The 17,489-nt window shown below is 56.7% G+C and overlaps 1 protein-coding gene across 2 annotated transcripts in view; it reads right to left on the minus strand.

Annotated features, from left to right (window-relative positions):
• Positions 1-2,333: 2,333 nt before the first annotated feature.
• SIN3B (SIN3 transcription regulator family member B) overlaps positions 2,334-17,489 on the minus strand; it is a 49,528-nt gene continuing 34,372 nt past the window's right edge. For both annotated transcript variants that reach the window (XM_030820505.1, XM_030820506.1), the window contains 9 exons: positions 15,730-15,968; positions 14,848-15,031; positions 11,342-11,957; positions 10,188-10,357; positions 6,465-6,638; positions 6,116-6,208; positions 5,059-5,153; positions 4,303-4,510; positions 2,334-4,196 (listed from right to left, as the gene is read on the minus strand). In XM_030820505.1, the coding sequence (XP_030676365.1) occupies positions 3,966-4,196; positions 4,303-4,510; positions 5,059-5,153; positions 6,116-6,208; positions 6,465-6,638; positions 10,188-10,357; positions 11,342-11,957; positions 14,848-15,031; positions 15,730-15,968 (2,010 nt within the window). In that variant the 3' untranslated portion in view covers positions 2,334-3,965. The remainder of the gene's footprint in view (positions 4,197-4,302; positions 4,511-5,058; positions 5,154-6,115; positions 6,209-6,464; positions 6,639-10,187; positions 10,358-11,341; positions 11,958-14,847; positions 15,032-15,729; positions 15,969-17,489) is intronic.

The raw sequence follows: 17,489 nt of genomic DNA on the forward strand, positions 1-17,489 counted from the left end.
GACATCTTGGTTGCGTCTGAGTTTGGGCACTGGTGAATACGGCTGTGTATATCTGCATGCACGTTTTTGTGTGGACCCAAGTTTTCAGTTCCCTTGGGCAAATACAAAGGAACGTGATTGCTGGATGGTATTCAGTTTGCTGTTTGGAGTAGTTAGCCTCATTCTCAGCAAGTGAGGACATCAGGCAGGAAGCACTGGTTCTATGTTGCAAAAGCCAGTGAGACAAACACCTCAGTAGCAACAGGGTAAGTGTTCATGGGGCCCCACTGGAAGCCCCTGTCCCAGCATCCTCTGTCAGCATCACGTGTAGTGTTGCAGAAACAGGAAAAGAGAGACCTTGGGGTGTATACAGGAGGATCTTTATTGAGTGCACTCAGACCCACCAGACTCAACATCTAAAAACTGGGCCTAGAATAAAGACAGCACTTGACTTTTATACACACTTTAAAAAAGGGGTGGGTTAGCTTGAAGCAGGCTTACAGTGGTGCGAAAGCAGGGATACAGGGGCAGGACAAAGACAGTTAATCAAATTGTAACAGGTTCATAACTCAGGATTAGACATAACCATTGCTATGCAACTCAGGTGGCCATTATCTAGTGCCTAGCATGGCTTATTCCATGGCCATGCCAGGTGGCTATATCTCAGGCCTGCTCAGATGGTTTGTGACCTTCACTCCACTACTTAGATAAAACAGAATACTTGAAGACACTAGTTGCAGAGAACAGGAATCTATAAACTCATACCATAAAACAAAGGAAAATTTGTTTTTCTTCTCCCTATGTTGAGGGCGTGCTGGGAGAGGCTCCAGGGCACATTCCTTTGTGTCTTGGCTTCTTAGTATTATTAAGACTTTTCCTGGGTCTGGGCTGTGCCCATTGCTGCCTCTGAGACAAGTCAGCCTAATACAGGAAAGCTTAATTCTCTTTTTAATTTTTTCTTTCTTTCTTTCATTTCCCCCCTCAGTAGGGGTTCCTGAGACCCTCAGCCACCTCCCTGTACTTGATGGAGGTTGAAGGGGAGGTGCTGGACATGCAGCGGCTTTATTAACGCTGCTGTATCTATCTCTGGATAATGAATGTGGCTCACAGCCACACGCCTCTATGACCTCGTGTTTCCATGGGTCAGGGGTCCAGCCTGGCAGGCTGGGTCTTTGATTCAGGGTCAAATGAGGCTGAGATCAAGGTGTCAGCTGGGCTGTGTCCTTATCTGCTGCTCGGGGGCCTTTTCTGGGCTTAGGTGGACTTGGGCAGAATTTGGGTCCTGGTGGTAGTGGTGGCCCTGAGGTCCCACTTGGCTCTTGGAGGCCACTCTCTGTCCCTTGCCACAGGGTCCCCTCCCCAGCACAGTGGAGACATCTTCAGGGCCGGCGAGGAACCTCTCTCATCTCATGTTGTATCACCTCGTCAAGGCCACGGGCCCTGCCTACTTGAGGGCAGGGGACCACTCAGGGCGGGCCACCTTGGAGATCTGCTCTTTGTCTGCTCTCTTGGGACCAGCACGGCCTTTCCCAGTCCCTGCAGCACTTCTGACCAAGGAAAGCCAGTCTGGGGGCCCAGAGAGGACCCTGGGCATCCCCAGCTGTAGGATCGAAGTAGAAGGAAACAGAGCAGCCTCTGGTCTGGCTTGCCACACTCCCTGGGAGCGCTGACCCTCTGGTGGGGTCACAACTGCCAGGGAAGCTCGGGTGTGCAGGGAGCACATGGGTCCTTGGGAGGCAGCTATGGCCCCTCGGGGAGGTTGGGGACAGCCCCTGCAGAGGATGGAGGAGCCCATACTGAGTGGGAGGGGCTGGCCACTTCTGCCTCGGAACCCTCTAGGCATGTCAGCCGGGGACACAGCGGAGCTGGGGGCTTCTGCTACCCAGAAGCAGGTGTGGGGCTTGGGGTGCAGACAGGAGGCAGGACATGAAGAGAAAATGATGGTGAAAGCCAAGAGGTGGGTGGGGCCCCCGGGAGTATGGAGGGTGGTTGTGTGGGGCGGGTGGGCAGGCGCAGGCCTGGACAGACAGGTTGGGCATGGGAAGCTTAGAGCAAACACCATGATCTTCAAATTGGGTTCTGCATGAGAGACACTTGGGCGAAGGAGATGCTTCTAATTCCCACTAAATGTGCAAATGGAGTGGGGAAAGAATATTCTAGAAGACACTCCCATGTCGTGGCAGGGCAGGTGCAGGGTGTGAGATGATCTTGGTTCGGGGGGGGGGGGGGCTTTGACTCCCCTGGTCCCAGGTGGGCACACCTGGCCACCCCTTGCTCCCATGGGTCCAGCCCACTGACCTCGTGGCAGGAAGTCGGCAAGGCTCTCGCAGGAAGAGACCGAGACACCCTCACGGTTTGATGTCAATATTCAATTATTAACTTTAATGTGCAAATAAATAGAAAAGGAAAACTACATTCAAAACAGCTGCAAAGGAAGGACAAGCCCCAGAACAGAAATTCCTCAAGAACGGAAAAGAGGTGCTCCCTAGAAGCATGCAGGGATGGGAATACCGAGAGGAGGGGCTCAGCGGGGTCTCCGGCTGCACCCAGGGCCCATGTGGCTCTGCCTGAGATGGCCGTGGGCCTGGCACAGGAATCCTGATGGCAAGTTCCCTTCTTCGAAAACCAGGATGCATACAAAGTGCCTGCGTGACACTTGGGGAGCGGGGGCGGGGATCCCAGGAGGACGAGTCAGCGTCGGAATCGCCCAGCCTGGAGTCAAAGGCGTCAGGAGCCTCCAGGTTCCACAGGAAACTTCTAGAAACACATCTCCACTTCCTGGAAACTTGAGTCCAGCTGTTGCAGGATGGCAAGGGTGGTGGTTATTCTGGGCCCACTGGTGTGCAGGGGCCAGGGCCAGGGGCTCTCACGGTGGGGGACAGAGGCCGGGAGAACTGGTCCCCAGCTCCAGTCACTTGGGATTCTTGGCACAGAAAGCCTTGGATGCCTCCACGGGACAGTCACCTCAGCCCCTCACAAAAGGACAACAATGATCCCTGGAGTGGCCACGTGGGTCCTGGGGTGGGCAGGCAGATGGGGCTCCTTGGATGGAGGCTGGGACTGTCAGGGCGGCTCTCGGAGTTCCACAGAGGGAGATCTCAGCCCCAGGGAGCCGCAGGACTTGGCTGCTGCAGAAATAACAACCACTAAGAGCGAAAGGAATAAATATCTGTGCGTGTATACACATACGCCTAGGGTGCCCACTGCGGGAACACAACTGGGCCCGCTGCCCCACAGCGGGGTCGTGCCAGCTCTGAGGGAACACTGGCTGGGGTCCCTCCCCTTGTGGGCCCAGAGTTCAGCTGCTGGAGTTGGGGTTGGGTGTCTTTTATCCAGAGCGGGGTCTCCCGGGGCACTGCCCGCCTGCTCCAGGTCTTGACTTCAAAGTGGGATCCCAAAGGTTTGGCTGAAGGGTTCTTCTCACTTCCAAAGTGACTGAGGGCCTGAACACCAGCCAGGCAGAGCTGATGCCCAAACCCTCAGGTGACGTTTCTGGCAGCTCTGAGAATATTCTGGAAGGACTCACTTTTCAAGCAAGCCTACCCAGGGCTCAACTCCTTCCTTGTCAGGGTCTCCTGGACATGGACCCCCTCCAAAGTGTGGGCCTCAGGAGGGCTGTCTACCTGTGACTTTTCCAAGACACGGTAAGAATATGGGGCAGGAGCCATCTGCCTGCCAGGGATTTGGCACATGTGACGGACGGGGATGCAAACATGATTGCTTGTTCCTCGGCCAGCACGTCCACCCACCCCTGTGGTGGGGCTGAGCCCCAGGGCTCGGGTGCAGGTAGCTCAGGTTTGGCACACATCAGGCCCACAGGAGACCGGGAGCCACGGGGGCGGTGTCCTGCCCTGGAGTGCGCTGTCCGGCAGCAGAGGGGCTGGGAGATGCCTCTCAGGTCGTTCAAGAAAACGGCCCCGACACGACCAAGGCCAAGGGCACGTCTGTGCTCTGTGAGGCGCCTGCCCGGTACCCACGAGGGCGAGTCAGGGCGAGGCCGGGCGGCGGCTGTACTGCACGCGGTAGCGGGTCACGGGCAGGCCGTGCACGTGCACCGTCTCACACAGCGTCTTGCAGGGTACCATGTCCTCATCCTCCTCACCCATCAGCCAGTCCTGCACCAGGCTGGCCGCCTCCACCGTCACATTGTCCTCCAGCCAACGGCTGTGCCACTCCTCAAAGTGCTGGTGGTGGCGGAGCAGGACCAGGGGCTGCACCTGTTGAAGAGGCCGGGTGTCAGGGCGGCTGAGGGCTGGACCCCCAGGGCCCCAGGACTTGGGGTGAGGAGGGGGATGTTGGGGCAGCCCAGGCCTCCCCTGGCACCTGCTTGGCCCGGCAGAGGGTCCCACGACGGTACATGTAGTCCTCGGAGTTCACGATGAACACCATCTTGTGAGTGCTGAGCTTGAAGCGGCAGTCCACGTCGCAGGCGCTCTCCACGCCCACCAGCCGCTTCCAGGAGCTCCTGGCCTCACCGCGCAGGGCCCGTGCCTGCTCGCTCTGCCACCGGCGGCGGAACTTCTTGAGGTTCCTGGGGGCGAAAGGAGGTGGAATGGACTCTGGCTCTCAGCATTGTGGGAGGAGGATTTGCGGGCTGGGAAGCCCCCAGGCCTGGGACCATCAGAAGATGTGCTACCTCCCAGGGGTCCACAGAAAAGCAAATGGAAGCAAGAAGAAACGCCCCCAGATCTGAACACCCACTAGCGGCCCCCATTGGTCCCACAGGCGCCATCCTAGCCTGACCTGAGGTGGTCCAGGGTCCTGCCACAGCCACCTGCCTCTGGCCTGGCCCCACCAGCTCTGGCGGCGTCTCCCTCCAGGCCGGACATTCACTCTTCACTCACTGACGCATCGTGGGGTTGGCCCTGCCCCTCGTACCCCTCACCGTCCTGGGGTTACTAATCCCTCCACTGCAAACCACTAGCCTCAAAAGGGCAGGGCCCGCCTCAGCACACAGCAGGCACCTACTAAGTGCTCCCAGACAGAGAGTGTGCCATGGTCCAGCCCCTATCAGGACAAAGGGGACACTTCCTGGGCCCAGGAAGGAAGGAACGGAGCATGCATCTCAGGGCCTCTCACCTCTGCAGGAACACAGGTTTCAGGAGGAAGCCCTCGGTGGGCGAGCTGGACGCGCCCTCGGTCCCCACATACTGCTCCACGTACCGAGCCAGGTGCTGGGGACAGGGAGAGACACAGCCCGTGATGCCCCTAAAGCAGGGCCATGGCCACTTTCACTCTGGACCCTGAGTTCAGGAGCTCATGGGTTCTGTGCCCCCCACTCCCAGAGCATGAGGAGAGCCGCTGCAGAGGACTCCGATCCCTGACGTAGACCCCCCAGACTATAGCTCTCGACAGAGGACCCAGTGACAGCGAGACTCACACAACCAGGCCACAGCTGAGGAGCGCCAGAAGCCCCCGGAAGCTGGAAGAGCAGGAAGGATATGCCCCAGAGCCTTTGGCAGGAGCACGGCCCGGCCCACAGTGTGGTCGTGGACTGCTGACCCCCAGGACGTTGAAGGAATAGACTTCTGTTGTTTGAAGCCACGTGGTTTGTGGTCATTGTGGTGGTAGCCCCAGGAAATGAATGGAGTTGGCCTAGCTGAGTAATGTGCACACACACTGGACCTGCTGGCAGGTGCCGGGAGCTGCAGGCCCCAATGACCACCCTGGGGACACACACGGGTCAATGCCTCACTGTCACCAGGATGCGGGAGGTGAGCAGGAAACTTCTGTCCCCACAACAATTGTGACTGGGAGCTGGGGCCAGGTGGCTCCTCTGCTGGGGATTAGGAACAGGATGCAGCCCTGACACGAGAGGTGCAGAGGTCACAGCCACGGGGATGCCGAGTGGGGGTCGGGGGCCAGGGAGAGGCGGCCTGGTTCCCCTCCTGACCTGGGACACAACCGCTGGCTCAGGAGGAGTGGTCTGCTCTTTGGAGAGGGGGCACAGAAGAGAGCCTGGTGGGGGAGCAGGGAGGGAGGCAACCCCACCCACCAGGCCTCAAGGAGAGCCTGCAGCCTGCAGAGGGAGGGTCTCTGGATGCCGCGCGGCCTGCGCTTGGCTGGTGGGAGCCCCATGCTGCTGCCCTCAGGCGCTCCCTGGTGTGCGTGGCACGGACTGGGGCCAGGGCCTCACCTGGACCTCCACAGGGTCCTCCGTCTGGGCCTCCTCGGTGTCCAGGAGCTCGATGGTCATGATCACCTGCCCTTTGCGCTGCAGGAACATCACCTGTGGAGCAGGGACGCCAACAGCCTCAACTGCTGGGACAGCCCAGCTGGCACAGCACAGGCTCGCAAGGCCACCCGCCACCTGCCTTTGCCGCCCTCCCAAAGCCCTGATGCTTCCCGTAGGTCAAAGGTACCTCATGGGCTCTGTAGCAGGGCCGGTGTCCCAGCCGCCGAACCAGGGTCCACCCAGGACTGAGTCCAGAGTGGAGTGAGCGGCGGGCCTCCCGGCTTGTTCCCAGCCCCAGGCCTCCTCTCACCTTGAAACAGTTCTCGTCGGCCATGCAGCGCTCGGCCTTCCACTGGTAGCTGGTCTCCCTGGCAGCACGGACGCAGCGGGAGGACAGGTTCCCACCGGCAGCGCCTCGCTTCTTCTCGTTCAGGTAGAGTTCCACCACCTTCAGGCAGACGTCATCGCTCACAAGGTGGTGCAGCTGGCGGGAGGAAAGCAGGTGGTGCGGCCACCCCGCCTCCTGCGGGAGCCCCCACCTCACCCACAGAGGAAGTTGGCAAAGGCCAGAAACACATCAGGATGGAGACTGCATGACACAGGGATGAAGACCAGGATCCGGACAGGCTGTGGGCAGACCAGACCAAACAGACCAGACCAGACCAGACCAGACCCAAACCAGACCAGACCAAGCCAGACCAGACCAAACCAAAACCAAACCAAACCAGACCAAAACCAGACACCAGACCAGACCAAACCAAATCAGACCAGACCAAAACCAGACCAGATCAGATCAGACCAAACCACACCAAACCAGACCAAACCAGACCAGATTAGACCAGACCAAAACCAGACCAGACCAGACCAAACCAAAACCTAACCAAACCAAACCAAACCAGACCAAATCAAATCAGACCAGACCAAAACCAGACCAGATCAGATCAGGCCAAACCACACCAAACCAAAACCAACCAAACCAGACCAGATTAGACCAGACCAAAACCAAACCAAACCAGACCAAAGCCAGACCAGACCAAACCAGACCAAACCAAAACCAAACCAAACCAGGCCAGACCAGATCAGATCAGACCAGACCAGGCCAGATCAAAACTAGACCAGACCAGACCAGACCAGACCAAAACTAGACCAGACCAGACCTGAACAAAACAGACCAGGCCAGACCAGCAAACTCTGCCCGGGTGTGAGAAACACATAGAAAAGATACGGAAAAAAATGTTCCAAAGCAAACCCAGGAATGAGCTGAAGGTGGCGTGAATGCAGCCTGTTCCTTTCCCCTAAATGCTTGGCTGTAAATACACTGCTACTCCTTTTACCTTTGCACTGAAGAAGGAAGAAATGGAAACAGCAGGGGTCGTGGGGCAGACAGGGCTGTGTGAATCACCTGCCTGCACAGCCCAGGCCCTGGTCAGGGGACCACACTCCCTGGGGGTTCCATGTGCAGCTTTGTTGAATGGATAGAATAACACTTGGACAGGCACAGGTTTCAGACAGTACCTGGCACACAGCAAGTGCCCATTGAATGCCGACTGCCACTGCTAAAAAACAGCAATGCTAATTTTTAAGAAAAAGGGAGGCAGAGTCCAGACATGGCCTTGAGGCAGGTTACAAACAGCGTAGAGGGGCCCGCACTGAGCACCTGGCCCAGGGAGATGCCCCTGGGGTGTGGTGCGGCCACAGCAGGGCAGCACAAGGCTCTCACTACGGCTCCAGCCAGACAGCCCCATTTTCACTGCTTTGTTTTTAACAGATTCTAGAGGAGTTGTTTATGGAAGGGGGAGATTTTTTTTAAAGCATTAATCAATGCTTTCCATAAACCATCTGGTCCAATCTCCTGGTGTCACAAGCAAGGCTGCTGTCCCCGAAGCCATGGCCCATGAGGGTTGCCCAGCCTGGGGGGGGGGAGGGGCAGATTGCCAGCCCCCTGGCGTCCCCTGCGTCACTGCCCCGACACTGTGTGCTGGGCCCTGGGTGTCCTCTCTCCAGGCTGCCCCGTGCGTGTCTCCCTCACCCGGGGAGTGGCCACTGCTGAGGATGGTAATGGGCAGGGACCCATTTCGGGCACACAGAGGGAAAGTGGAGGGGGCTGAAGTGAAGGTGTAAGTCCTTGTGGCCAGACACAGAAATCCTCCCAGTCACCAACAAGGCAGACGCGACAGAAACAGGCGCAAACACCATGGATAGCTTTCCATGAGAAAAGATGTCCCAACAGCAATGAAAGGACAAGGCCCCAACCACATAAGCCATCAGGGAAATGCAACGTGAGCCCATCGAGATTCGAACAACTCCCAGCTGATGGAGAGACGCCCCTGAGCCCCAGGGTGGACACACAGTGCGGCCTTGCACAGCACTGGTACGAGTGACCCAGGAAACGGAAAGTTGCCATCAGCGGGACACACCTCTCTTTGCCTTACCCCAAGGGCAGCAGCAGAAATGTACATGGACAGCCACCACAGACACACCCACGGGGCACCACCCATGCCTGTCCTCAGGAGACAGGTGGACGGAGTGGGGGTCGTTCCTGGGAATGCTTGGCCGGTTCATCTCAACACAGGAATCCCACAGAATGACACTCCCAGGATGCAGCCGGGCACTGTGTGCTTCTGTTAACACATGGTTCAAGACCAGGGATCTCTACCTCTGTAGAAATCAGGGTTGTGATGCCGGGCGCGGTGGCTCACGCCTGTAATCCCAGCACTTTAGGAGGCCGAGGCAGGTGGATCACCTGAGGTCAGGAGTTCCAGACCAGCCTGCCCAACATGGCGAAACCCCCTCTCTACTAAAAATACAAAAATTAGCCAGGCGTGGTGGCGCGCACCTGTAATCCCAGCTACTCAGGAGGCTGAGGCAGAAGAATTGCTTGAAACCAGGAGGCAGAGGTTGCTGTGGGCAGAGATTGTGCCATTGTACTCCAGCCTGGGAGACAAGAGCAAAACTCTGTCTCAAAAAAAAAAAAAAAAAAAAAAAAAAAAGAAGAAAAGAAATCAGGGTTGTGGGTGTCTATGGGTGGCAGGTGGCTGGGCGGGGACACAGGGGCAGGGGTTCTGTTGATGAAAAGCCCATCCATCTGCCCCCTTCAAACTTGGGGACTTTTCTGCTTGTGTATTTTAGTTCCATTAAGCAGTTTTTAAAACCTGGAAGGAAACATCCTGTCTGAAATGCTTCTCGTGACTGTGTCTGGGTGGCAGAGTAATGGCATTATTTTTTTTCCAGCTTTTTTTCCACTTTATGATGAACAGCCTTACTTGGTGACCAGGAAATGGAGGTCACCATAAACAATGATTCTGGCAGAAACCAAGCAGGACCCATGTCCTGGAACTACACCCAGCTCGTCTGGGATGTCTGCTGTTTATATTTACGTGACCAATTTCCTTGTGTTGACATTCAGCGGGGGCTGGGTTTTTGCTACTACTAAAACCAACGGAGATGAACATCACTATTCCCACCCTCCCCCAAGATAAGTGGGTTAAGGTTTTTTCCATGTTGTCAATTTAACCTCAAGAAAAGTTTGTCAACAGGGACACGGAACAAAAACTTGTACACAAATGTCCACAGCAGCATTGCTCACAATCTCTGTAAGGCAGCCACAGCCCAGATGTCCACAAAGAGATAGAAACAAAACGTAGCTACCCACGCAATGGAATATTACAGAGCCATAAAAAGGAATGAAGCACAAGGGAAATCCAGAGGCAGAAAGCAGTTGACTGGATGTCAGGGGCTCGGGGCGGGGGAATGGGGAGTGGCTGCTGATGGGGATGGGGTCTCCTTTTGGAAAGATGAAATGTTCTGGAACTACACAGAGGTGGTGGTTGCACAATATTGTGAATGTACTAAATGTTACCAAACTGTACACTTCAAAATGGTTAATTTTACATTATGCGAATTTTGTCTCAATCAAGAAAAAACAGGATAGGTTTGCTGTGCCGACCACGGGCCTCCTCCTGAGTGGGGAGTGAAATGACGGTAGGGCCATTTCCGCCATCCTCAGGGCCAGCCCCGCCCCAGCCCGGCTCACCTGCCGTGCAATGTTCTGCACCAGCTTGTCCATGGTGAAGCCCACGTAGGCATGGATGGTGAACATCTCGCGTAGGGTGTCCTCGTACTGCGTGGGGTCGATGCTGCCCTCCAGCAGGCTCCGCACCATGTCCAGGAAGGCCGGGTAGTACTCCTCCAGCTCCACTTCACCTGCAGAGACACACGGCTTCATCTATATGCCTCCTGGAAGGTGCAAAGCCACGCAGGCCAACCTCTGGCACGACAGAGCCCCAACAAATGCCCCCATGGGGCCCAGCAGCCCTCACCTGCCACCCCTGGGGCAAATGTGGGAATCACCAGGAAACCCGAGTAGCTGGTGTTCACTGCCACCCTCCCTGCGGCTGCCTAATCTGGCCGGCAACCCAGGGATGACAGTGAGAGTGCTGTCGAGGCCAGACATGGTGGCCCATGCCTGTAATCCCAGCACTTTGGGAGGTCGAGGCAGGCGGATCACCTGAATTCAGGAGTTTGAGACCAGGTTGGCCAACATGGGGAAATCCTGTCTCTATTAAAAATACAAAAAATTGGGCTGGGTGCGGTGGCTCACGCCTGTAATCCCATCACTTTGGGAGCCCGAGGCAGGTGGATCACAAGGTCAGGAGTTTAAGACCAGCCTGGTCAAGATGGTGAAACCTCGTCTCCACTAAAAATACAAAAAAAAATTAGCCGGACATGGTGGTGGGTGCCTGTAATCCCAGCTACTCAGAGGCTGAGGCAGAGAATTGCTTGAACCTGGGAGGTGGAGGTTGCAGTGGGCCGAGATCCCACCTACTATACTCCAGCCTGCGCAACAGCACAAGATTCCATCTCAAAACAAAGAAAGAAAGAAAAAGGGCACCGTTGAGCTGGGCCATGACAGCTCCACGAGAAAGCCCATGAGAAACAAAGGTTCCCCAGTCAGGAGAGGGTGCTACACCCAAGACAGGTGCCACTGCCAGGGGAGCCTGGGCGAGGGGTACGTGAGACCTCTGTCTTATGCTGGCAACTTCCTGTTTGCAATTTCCCATTTGAAATCACAGAATTCTCTTAAAATGAAAAGCCAGAAAGAAAAGTAACAGGACGTGTCAGATCATGAGCTGCCACCCCAAACCCCAGGCACCCCCTGGGGCCTCCCCTCAGGCTTCGGAGCCTTACTGGGCTGCTTCAGCCGCAGTTCCATGGCCGGGTCGCTGCCCTTCTCCCTGCGGCCCTCACACAGCAGCTTCTCCCGCTCCTTCTCGGTCCGATACTCCAGGAGCTGCTTCTGCGCCTGGCGGTAGATCTTCAGCAGCCTGGAGCACAGGGTCTGGTGCAGGCGCAGGAAGAAGTACCAGTTGTTGTTGGCAAAGAAGAGGCTATAGACATCGTCCAGGGGCTTGTGCGGGGGTGGGGGTGGCGGGGGTGGCTGCTCAGTGGCCGGGGCATCCCCGAAGGCCCCCTTCTCCTCTGGGGGGCTACTGTGGGGTCCTGGTGCCGGCTTCTTCCGCTCACTGGGGTCTGCGCTCTGCCCCTGGGGGCTGTCCCGGTCCTCGTCGGCTGACTCCTCGGAGGCGCCCAGGTCCAGTTGCTGAGAGAAGAAGAGGCTGGGCACGAACTGGTGCAACAGCTGGTGGATGGTGCCCTGGTCCTCCTTCTGGATGGCCGGCTGCCGCTTCACGTAGTAGCTGATGAGCGCTGCTGCATCCTCCAGGATCTGCCGGTCCTCGTACACAAAGATGAGGTGCGGCTCGCTAGAGGGGGCACTGCGGCCCTCCGAGTGCTGCTCCTGGTGCTGTGGCGGAAAGGGCGGCCATTAGGCAGAAAGCCACCCAGCACCCAGAGGACCCCCAATGCCCGTTCATGAGTCGCTGTTAACTGGGCCACCAAGGTGGATGAGCGCTGCCTAGAGCAGGATGGGTGGCGAACATCAGTGAGGCAGCAGGGCCTAGGGGGCAGGTCGTGCCTCAGCCTCTTGTGCAGCCCCATGTGTTCCTGGTCCCCTCTCTGAAAGCAAGGCAGACCTAAGTCATCCCAGGACCCCAGACGAAGGAGCCAAGAGGATTCTGAGATGTGGGGTGGGGTTCACAGGGGGTCTGACAGTGTGAAGCCTGGGTCTGTCGCTCAGCCCAGCTCCAGGACAGAATGGGGCCCCGTGGCTCAGCATGGAGAAGCCTCTGAGGCCGACCTCCTCCTACTGACAGCAACGTGGCACCTGATTCCAGCTTGACCAGGGCTGCCCACACCACACTATTGATGAAGTCAAGGAGGCACAGGGTGAGCTGTGACTTGCCTCTGCCCTCCATCTACTACCTGAGAGGCCTGCAACTGCTCACATCTGAAGCCCTGCATGCCCGTCGTCACCAAGCCCCCACCTCCGCTGCTGTCACCTGCCAGCCCCTGCACGTGCTTGCTACCACCATCATGTCACCAGCCCCCCCACCAGCTCCCACCAGCCTGCTCCGACCGTTCTCCTCACTGAGTCCAGGGCGATTGGGCCCACAGGAGCATAGTCACCCCAACTAACGCCCCTCAGGCTTTCCCAGGCTGCTCAGAAGACGCTGGCCCCTGGCGTGCCCCTCCACAGCCCCTCCAGCCTCACCGTGCTGAGCTCCCTCCTGCATGTGCAGGGCCTTTGCACGTGCCCATCTGCTCTCACTCCCTGGAAAACCCTGTCCCAGGCTCACCCCTCTCCTTGGTCTTTATCTGGATCATGACTTTCATTCTCTCATACCGTTAGACAATCACCCCTTCCTCCAGCCTCCCATGCCACTGTCCTGGCACTCAGGGCCTCTGCTGGGCGGCCCCAAGCCCTCAGCCCAAAGCAGGGAGGCAGACGCAGCAGGGCTCTTGGGGAAAGTGAGCGTGGACGCCGTCTCTGCAGGCTCCCGAGGGAAGGACCGGGTCTCCCAGCAGCCTGAGGTTTCCCTTCCTCCTCCCCTGCAGGGCAGCTTAGGCTGGTGGGGCCAAGCACACTGACCTGGTTCCTAGGAGTCTGCATGTTCAGCCCCGCTCTGGGCTCTTCAGTGTGACCATTGCCCTCTGACTGCTTCCTAAGTCCCCCAGGTCTCATTTATGCCATAAACACTATGAAAATTCCTTTACAGTCCCCTCTGAAGCAGGGTCCCCATGTCCATAATCTGTAACCATGCTTTGTAAATCATGTGATGGAATGGGGTTCTGACTTTGGAATTCATCAAGGACCTGTATGTGCAGAGATCTGCATATGAACCTCAGTGCCCCTCCCTTCATCAGCCCCAGCCCCAGGGAGGGATCCAGGAACTCGGGGTCGCACTGGTGGATTTCCAGGGCTACTTCATCACCTGCACTTTGCAGACACCACAGACCCACAGAGCCTATGCGGGGTCTTGGGCTTGAGGATCGCCGAGGACTAGAGTGAGGAAGCCAGAGTGGCTGTGGGTGGGCCTGGGGCGAGGGTGGCCCATGGGGAGGGAGGTGGGAGGGAAGGGGGTCCCCACAGTCCCACAGGATCTGGGAGAGGCCTTGGGCCAGCAGCCCGGCTCCTGTGGATTCCGTTTCTGTGTTGTAAAAGAAGGAGTGACCGCTCACTGTGCAGTGACAGGACCAAGAAACCGAATCAGGTGAGGCAACACCCCCTGCCCAGGTGGGCACCAGGCTGACAATGCAGCCCATGCCGTGATCTGGGCACTGCCTGGGGAGCGGCATGCCCTCCCCAGCTACCTCCTCAGAGTGTCCAAGGACCTTCCCGACAGTTGGCTGTCACCACGCCCGGCACCCTGCCAAGCTTTCCACCTCAGGATCCTGCAAGCAGGCACTCCCTACGCACAGCTACTAAGAGGCCCAGCTCCTGGCAACCTGAGGGCCCCGCTGGCCTTGGTTCTATGACTCAGGCCTTGTGAGCCTGCAGCGAGGACATGCAGCTGAAAGCCTCGAACCCAATGACTCAGAGCCCTGGCCCCCTGCGACCAGCCCGGGCAAATGCAACCTCTTGTGCCTCAGTTTCCCCACTGGTAAAATCAGAATAATGCCGCAGCAGAGTCAGGTTCAAGAGTGAGGTCAGATGATATATTACTCTTTCTGTGTTGCTAACACCAGTGCCCAGAACAGTTGGCAAGAAAGAAATGAAGGCTGCTGCCACCCGCTACCTAAGCCAAAAAGCCCATCACTGCCCCACGAGAGGGACGGAGACTTCTCTAGACGATGGCAGAGTCAGCCAGGCGCGGCGGCTTATGCCTGTAATCCCAGCACTTTGGGAGGCTGAGGCAGGTGGATCACGAGGTCAGGAGTTCAAGACCAGCCTGGCCAACATGGTGAAACCCTGTCTCTACTAAAAATACAAAAATTAGCTGGGCGTGGTGGTGTGCGCCTGTAGTCCCAGCTGCTCAGGAGGCTGAGGCAGGAGAATCACTTGAACCCAGGAAGTGGAGGTTACAGTGAGCTGAGATCACACCACTGCATTCCAGCCTGTGCAACAGAGCGAGACTCTGTCTCCAAACAAACAGATAGACAATGGCAGAGTTGCTGGTTCTCCTAGGGCAGGTCGCAGGCTGGGCATCACAGACATGAACCCTCACCTCGACACAGCCCTGAAAGGGCAATGCCACTACCCTGCCTAACCACCAGGGAAACAGAGGCATAGACCTGGCAGTCGGGAGAGCCAGGACCCCACCCCCGCCAGCCGGCAGGGCTAGGGAAGGCTTTACCTCGTCGTAGACACTCTCGATCTCGTTGAGCAAGCTCTTGGAGCGCAGGGCCTTGGTGTCGTTCTGCTTGAAGTTCACAGCCTGGTGGTCAAGGGACTTGAGGTACGCCTTCTCATACTGCTCCCGCCAGATCTTGTTGAAGCCCTGCTGGGCCTCCCGCCACTCCTCTTCCTTGGCCTTCAGCCTGCGAGGGGAAGAGAGGTCAGCACCAGGGACAAGCCAGGGCATCCTCCCTGAAGCATCCCAGGGCTGGCCTGTCTTCCTCTGGGACTTGACTGGGACCCAGGCCCAGCCAGCTCCCAGCCTAGTCTGTGCAGTGGGCTCCGTGCACGTCAGAGGGAGGGTGTGATGGCCTTACAGAGCCAATGTGGCCGGCTTCCCGGTTTCCTCCGCCTCCTCCCTGGCACCCAGCACTCTCCGCATGGCTGTTGGCTCAACCACTCAGGTCCCTTTCTCAGCTGTGAGTCCCAAGAGGAGACGGACTGGGTCTGCCTCGCTCAGCTGTGTAACCCCAGGGCCAAGCATTGCACCTGCCTTAAAGTGGCCACTTGATAAATACCTGTTCACTAGCACCGGATGGTATCCGAAATGCAGCATTAAATAAAATGCAAGCCACAGTGCAGTGGTCGCATCTCACTCTTAAAGCAGTTATTTAGATGTCTAGATGTGATTATGTGCAAGGTGGAAAGTCCTAGAAGGTCACAGTGCTCTCCTCTCAGGAGTAGGAGACTGGGAAATACAGGAAGGCACCCCTAGGCCTCAGAGACCTCCCCTGGAGATGACACCTGTTGACAAACAGCACTAATGAGCTCTCCAGGGGCTCCCTGCGGCGGGGAAGGGAAGGGAAAGGAAGGGAAGGGAAGGCGGGATGCAACAGGGCACCTTTTCAGGACAACGGGGACAGCAGTGACAGGGTTCTTCTTGAGGCTCTCGATGATCTCTGGGGCCTTGTCGCCATAGATGCGATAGATGGCACGGCGCTGGATCACCTCCGACGTGCCTCCCAGGGAGTCGTCCAGCCGGAACTTCTCCTGGTCTTCCGGCGCCATCCGAGACAGCTTCTTCTGCACGCTTTCCAACACGCGGATTGTGGCCAGGTTCGTCTCCAGGACAACGTCTAACTATGGAAAGGAAGGCAGGAAGGGGTCAGCCACTGGGCAACTCAAGAGGCCTAAGGGAGGGGCCTGGGACCTCAGAGACCAGTGGATTTTTGGGGTGTGTGTGTGTGTATATTTAAGAGATAGGGTCTTGCTCTGTCACCCAGACTGGAGTGCTGTGGCACAATCAAAGCTCACTGCAGCCTCAACCTCCTGGGCTCAAACAATCCTCCCACCTTGGCTTCCCACGTAGCTAGGAATATAGGTGTGCACCACCATGCCTGGCTAATTAAAAAAATTTATGGCCGGGCACGGTGGCTCACGCCTGTAATTCCAGCACTTTGGGAGGCTGAGGCGGGCAGATCACAAGGTCAGGAGTTCAAGACCAGCCTGACCAACATGGTGAAACCCCGTCTCTACTAAAAATAAAAAAATTCGCCAGGAATGGTGGTGTGCCTGTAATCCCAGCTACTCAGGAGACTGAGGCAGGAGAATCGCTTGAACCCAGGAGGTGGAGGTTGCAGTGAGCCAAGATCACGCCACTGGACTCCAGCCTGGGCAACAGAGTGAAACCCTGTCTCAAAAAAAAAATTTTTTTTTTTTATAGATGGGCTCTTGCTTTGTTGCCCAGGTTGGTCTTGAACTCCTGGCCTCAAGCAGTCCTCCCACCTCAGCCTCCCAAAGTGCAGGGATTACAGGCATGAGCCATCATGTCCAGCCAATAAAAGTTTTAATTACAAAAATTAATTTAGCCTGGGCAATACAGGTCATCTCTAAAAAAAGGAAAAAAATTTAGCCAGGTGTGGTGGCTCATTCCTTTAATCTCAGCACTTTGGGAGGCCAAGGTGGGAGGATCGCTTGAGGCCAGGAGTGTGAGACCAGCCTTGGGAACATAGTGAGGCCTCATCTCTACAAAAAAAGTAAAAAAACCAACAACTTGGGCATGGTAGTATGCACTTGTGGTTCCAGTTACTCAGGAGGCTGAGGTGGGAGGATCATTTGAGCCTGGGAGGTCAAGGCTGCAGTGATCCATGATGGCGCCACTGCACTTCCAGCCTGGGAAACAGAGCAAGCAAAATAAATACATAAATAAAATAAAAATAAATTTAAGTTTTACATTAAAGAAACTTTTTTTTAGGAGACAGGGTCTCATTCTGTTGTCCAGGGTGGAGTGCAGTGGTGTGATCTTGGCTCACTGCAGCCTCGGCCTCTCTGGCTCAAGCAATTCTCCTGCCTCAGCCTCCGGAGTAAGCTGGGATTACAGGCGCCTGCCACCATGCCTGGCTAATTTTTGTATTTTTGGTAGAGATGAGGTTTCAACATGTTGCCCAGGCTGGTCTCACACTCCTGAGCTTAAATGATCCACCTGCCTTGGCCTCCCAAAGTGTTGGGATTACAGGTGTGTGCCACTACCCCCAGCCCAAACAAAATTTTTAAACAGAAAGAAAAGTGCCATCTGGTAGCCAGCCCAGAGGCCAGCAAGACCCAGCAGGAAGCTTCCAGGAGCTGCTGGAATGTGCTGCAATCCCTGCTCCTCCAAAGGAG

The sequence above is a fragment of the Nomascus leucogenys genome, chromosome 10, assembly GCF_006542625.1.
Source record: "Nomascus leucogenys isolate Asia chromosome 10, Asia_NLE_v1, whole genome shotgun sequence".
NCBI lineage: Eukaryota > Metazoa > Chordata > Mammalia > Primates > Hylobatidae > Nomascus > Nomascus leucogenys.